Source organism: Neospora caninum, chromosome IX (genome assembly GCF_000208865.1).
Source record: "Neospora caninum Liverpool complete genome, chromosome IX".
In the NCBI taxonomy this organism is placed as follows: domain Eukaryota; phylum Apicomplexa; class Conoidasida; order Eucoccidiorida; family Sarcocystidae; genus Neospora; species Neospora caninum.
In genome coordinates, this window is record NC_018390.1 from 1,394,827 (window position 1) to 1,400,379 (window position 5,553).

At 55.5% G+C, this 5,553-nt stretch overlaps 1 protein-coding gene across 1 annotated transcript; it reads left to right on the plus strand.

Annotated features, from left to right (window-relative positions):
- Positions 1-223: 223 nt before the first annotated feature.
- On the plus strand, positions 224-5,242 carry NCLIV_040230 (putative choline/ethanolamine kinase; the record flags this gene model as incomplete). The annotated part of the gene is made up of 9 exons (XM_003880932.1): positions 224-1,096; positions 1,735-1,824; positions 2,008-2,140; positions 2,278-2,846; positions 3,001-3,141; positions 3,544-3,658; positions 3,949-4,235; positions 4,508-4,620; positions 5,140-5,242. 9 exons carry the CDS (start codon positions 224-226, stop codon positions 5,240-5,242), a joined length of 2,424 nt encoding a protein of 807 aa, XP_003880981.1.
- Positions 5,243-5,553: the final 311 nt, after the last annotated feature.

The following is a 5,553-nucleotide window of genomic DNA, read 5'->3' on the forward strand; positions in this document are numbered from 1 at the left end:
TGATTTCCCCTCGCTCGCCCGCCCGGCCGCCTCAGATGTCCTCTGCTCGTCGTTCCTTACCTTGTGGTCGGCTGGTTCTCTTCCGTCTTCTTCCCTCTCTCCTTTTGCTCCACTCTCTTTTCTTCTTGTCTCTTTGAGACGTTTCTAGTAAACGGCAATGGAGGGGAAACACGGTCGGATGCGTGGTTCGCGAGCTACGAGGCCTGGAAACCCGTTGACACACATGGCGGGACCCGCCGATTCACCAGGCGTTTCAGCCGTGCCGCGCGGGGCGCGGGGTCTGCCGGATCGCTGTCAACAAGTGGAAGCGTTCTTGGAGAACGGCGCAACTGGACACACAAAGGCTGCGTCTCTCGATCTTTCTGTTCTGACCAACCCGCCATGCTGTACAGGCAGCCCAGAAGCCGAGCAACAGGCGCTCAGACGGCTGGAAGTCGTTCGCGCTCTGGCTAGAAGCTGCGTGCGTGAGTGGCGAGATTTGCCTCCTCACAAAGTGACAGCCAAACCGCTGTCGGGAGGTTTAAGCAACACACTGTTTGTCGTCGATGCAAGCCTAAGTGAACGCGAGACCAGGAGGGCCGAACGTGGACGGGACAGCGCGAGTGAAGACGGAGGAGGAGATCGAGGGGGAAGGACGGGGCGCTGCGCGAAGCCTCAGGCGGCAAATGGAGAAGCGGCTGATCCCTCTCGGGAAAGCGGAAAAGAACGGACACGCGGCGCGCGGGCGCCGCAAGACAAACAAGAGACGACCGTGCGAAGCGACGAGGGGGACAGCTTTCAAGGGCTGCACGCGGTGGGCAAACCGGTGAAAAGTGTCGGAGTCAGCGAAGACGTTCTTTCCCACAAAAAACATGGGGCCGCGAAGGAAAACGGAACGGTGAGGGAAGTGAGCGAGGCGGGTGCGAAGGACCAAAAGGAAAAGTGTCCAAGGCCAGAACAAGAAGGAACGGTGCTCGCGGAGACCCCGAACCGGGTACTGCTTCGCGTGTACGGACATTCGGCAGGCACGGAGCTCTTTGACCCAAAGGTCGAACAGAGACTCTTCAAGAAGCTTGGGGAGATCGGCATCGCGCCGCGCTGCCTTGCAGAATTTGAAGTAAGAAAAGAGACAATTCGCCGACTGCCTCGCGTTTTCCCTGAGCATACGCGTCCGCATGGATCAGGCACCAAGCTTGCCGATCTCTCTCTTCTCTCCAGTTGTCTCTTTCTAGCTCTTTTTCAGCTCGTCTACCGAGAGGCCATTTAACGGCGCGAACATTCCGAAGATTCCTGCGGCTTGTTTGCTGGCCCAAAGTCGCTCCAGAGCCGCCGACCGGTGCACATCGAAATGCACACTTTCAAAAACAAGTCTGGATCTGGATGTCATTTCCCTGTCTAGCTCTCGATAGACCGGCGTTCGTACAGTTTGCTGTCTCTGTACAGAGGATGCGTTCAGTTGCAGCCTACGCTTTGATCCTCAGCGGGGTGTCGGCGAACGTCCAGGAAACAGCATCCAAAATCGGATAGTGCGCGATTGAAGCTCTCGGATCCTGTTTCCCGAGCTGTTTAGCCTCCGAAACGTAGTTTCTTTCACACCCCTACGCAGATAGCTCTCGCTTTCGGCCCCTCGAACTTTCCTTTCAAGTGCCTCAGTTTTCTCTTTTTTTTCCCCCTTTTCCTCGCTTGAGTTCTCTCTCTCACCGGTTCTCTGTCGCGCTTTCCGCTCCTCTATTGTGATCTGCTTCGTCCTCTCAGGGCGGTCGCGTGGAGGCATGGCTCGACGGCCACCCTCTGCAAACTGCGGAGCTTTACAAAGAGGACATTCAAGCGAAAGTCGCGACCGTGGTACGATTTCCCTTTTCGGTTTCTTTCTGGCTGCTGCTGGTGTTCGCCACTTTCTGTTTCCCCCCTTTTCTGCCGCTCAATTTGTCCACTTGACTCTCTCGCAAACACCTCGCTGCGTCTCGCGTCGCTCTCCTCTCTCTTGGCGTCGATCGGGGATCTCCGGCGTTTCTGTTTTCTTTCCAGCTCGCCCGCTTCCACCAAACCCGCCTTCACCTGACCCGCCAGTGCGTCTCGGAGCCCGCGAGGCGAGCCTGTCTCTGGTGTTCCGCGATCCCCAGTGCGGCGTGCTCTCCACAGCTCACCCCTGTCCCTCTTGGTAAGCTTCGCCGGTCGTCTGAGATCGCAAGTCACGAAGGAGACGCCTCCACAGTCTCCACCCTCCCCTAGACGCTCGCGGCAATGCATGCTTGTGTTCTCTGTTTCCCCTGTTTCGCTCTTCCGCGTCTGCTCCAGCGTCGCCGCCCTCTCCGACTTGTCCGCACGACAAAACTCGAGCGAGCGCCCCGCCTTTTTCTCGTCCTTCTTCTCTCCAGCTCGCCTCGGCCACGTCCGCGCTCTCGGCCTCTGGCTCTCGGAGTTCGGGCGAAGCTCCTGTCTGGCCGCTTGCAGCCTGTGACTTTTCTGAGCCTCCGCGCGAAAAGCGCAGCCCGCCGTTCCTCGTGGGGCCTTGCGAGTGCGTCCTCTGCCGCACGCAGATGTGGCTCTCTCTCGCGGAAAAGGCGGAGCGAACGGCGAAGGCGCTCGCGAGGCAGTCCTCCTTTCCGACTGGAAAGCCGCGCAGCGACATCGCCGCTGCGTGCCTTGGCAGAGAAGCAGACCGCGCAGACAGAGAGGACGAGCACGAGGCGGCGGGGACAGAAGGGACGAGCCGAAGCCAGGGCCGAGACGAGAAGGCGACTGTGGGGGGAGGCGAAGTCGGGGATAAGATCCCAGGCGCGCTGGACGACGTGAAGAAGACCGCCGAGCTGATGGAAACCGTAGCACTGGAGAAATACCGAAGGAAAGCGAAGAAAGTGAAAAAGGTAGGTGGAGTCTGGAGCTCTTGCCTTGTTTCTGCGTTTTCGGTTCTTAGCTTTTCCTGCTCCTTTGCCGCGTCTGTGGCGTTTCCGACTGACACATTGCTCCCCTCTCCTGTGTTTTCCGACTGACTCTTCTGGTGTCCGCGTTGCTGTCCAGGCGATTCTGGGTCTCGTGGCGAAAGAGCTTTCTCCCGAGTCCCTCAGGAACGTGTACGGTTCGGCAGAGCGCTGGGCGCTCCTCTCCGCCGCGGCACCGGTCCTCTCTCACAATGACCTCCAAGAAAACAACATGATGCTGGTAGGAACGCCGCGAGAGAAAAGGCCGACAAAGGGGGAGGGAGACTTTTGCGAGGCGCACCGGGAGACTTTTGCGAGGCGCACCGGGAGACTTTTGCGAGGCGCACCGGGAGACTTTTGCGAGGCGCACCGGGAATAAAGAGAGGAAAGGAAGGGCGAAGGGATGGACGCAAGAAAATGAGTGGTAGGAGAGAGGGGAAACCTTTTCTGGGGGAGAGGAGGGCAGGCAGAAGAGCGGGACAGAACGCAGCGGAGGCGATAGCGAGGCAGAAGAGACACGGATTCATTTTTCTGGCCTTCCATGTGTTGTGTGTGCGATGCGCGCCTGTCCGGTATGCGCTTTTCGAGTTTTCTTTCGGGTTGTGCCGATTGCTCGATGTGACGCGTTTTGCGAACATTGCAGACGGAAGATGGACAGATGCACCTGATCGACTTCGAATACGCAAACGAAAACCTGAGAGGCTTCGACGTCGCCAATCTCTTCTGCGAGTTTGCCATCGACTACACTTCACTGAAACGTCGGTCTTTCAGGTTTTTCTATTTCCCCCCTTTGTCTCTCCCTCTTACTCTCGGCTCTTGCCCGATTAATACATATATATATACATATATATATATATATATATATGTATATAGTTGAGCCCACCTCTTCTCTCAAGGGGTAGTTGGCTGCATGTCTCTGCGTTGGGAGGAACGGTAGGCGCGGGCTTCATCCGTTTCTTTTTCTGTCGCCGTTCCGTAGGGTGTTATTCGTGATGCAATCAGCGATTGCTGTTCTTTGCCTCCGCGATGCCTTTTCTGTGTTTCGCAGGTTTCCCGTTCTTTTCCATTGATCCCTCCAAGTACCCGTCCGGCGCTGCTCGCCGAGCTTTTATTCGACTGTATCTACAAAAAGTCCTGTCGCTGGCGAAAGTGAACACAACGCCCCGTGAGGAGTTCAGTCAGACGGTCCGGGACGACGCGACGAATCCTCGATCTGAAGACGACCGCACTTCTGCAGAAGGCGCAAGAACCGAAGCAGAGACAGGACCGGGGGGAGAAGACGAAACGCATGAGCTGGAGATCTCTGACGTGATCATCACAAACTTCGACAATCTAGTAAGCAAAGACACAAGAGAAAATTCTCATCCATACAAAGATATACACATACACACGTCCATATATGTATATATAAATGTGTGGATACATCGGTACGGAGACGTGCAAGTGTGTGTACATGTATTCCAGGGCGTGATGCATTGGCTGAGTTTTTTCCAACACCCTTGAGTGTTGAAGAAACTTATTTGATAGATGGAACGGATTTGTCAGTGCTGGAATTGCGTGTGTCACTCTGCTGTCTCTCTCACCCTTTCCCCACGGACACCCCACAGGTCATGCTCCTTACCCTCTCTTCCCACCTCATATGGGCGTTCTGGTCTGTAATCAAAGCACCAATGAAACAGTCCGACAGTGATTTCTCTTACCTTCAATATGCTGCCGAAAGGTACGCCACTTTGCCCTCCCACCCTGTTCCTCCCTGTCTCTCGCTCTTCTGTTCTCCTGTGCCTCCTTCCATGTTGATCTGCCTGTGCCGTCTGTGCGTTGCTGTCTTTCTCTGTCCTTGTCTCTCTTTTTCGCTCACTCTCCCGTTTCTTTCACAGCTGACCTGCGTGTCGACTTTTCCTAGCTTTCCTCCTTTGCTTTCTTTGCCGAGGCTCTTCCTCCTCCTCTCTCGTTGCGCCTCGCTCCAAGTCTCTCCGTCTATCGCTAGCTTTCCTGCTGCTGTCCTGCATTCTCCGCCCCGTCCAACTCGCCTCCCGATCTTCTCTGTGTGTCGCGCCGGTTTGTGTGAAGCGGCGTGCGTTCGAAGTTAAGTTGCAGCTGTTTGAGTCTCAGCATGCTTTTTTCCGCTGTCTCCCTGCCGTCCTTGTTCACGCGACCTCGGTTCGCTGTGTCGAGACGCCGTGTGGATTCCCTTCGACGAGGCATGTTTGTTTGGCGTGGTTCTGTGCATGCGTTTTAGGCTGAAGATGTACGACGACAAGGAGGAGGAACTTGTTCGTCTGGGACTCTTTTCTTCCGATGCCGACACACAGGAGTCGCATTTGCATGCGAAGAACGGATAGATTTCACACAGATGAGCTCAGTCTATGAAGAAAGACGGACGGAGAACATCAGGCTGTGGAAGTCCTTTTTACCTCTCGGATTATCCTTTCCTCTTTGCAGTGCGTCTTTGCGCACGCTTCGTTCTGTTTCGTTTCCGAGTTCGAGGGTCCATCCCCAGCTGATGAACAAACGGAAAAATCGCGGTTTTAAATCCCCACAGCCAACACCGGTCTCTTTCCATTGCGTCTGCGGGAATTTTCCAACGTGTCAAATCGCCAAAACCGAGTTCTTGTTCTCTTTTTTCGCCAGTGTTTTTGTCCACTGGAAATTG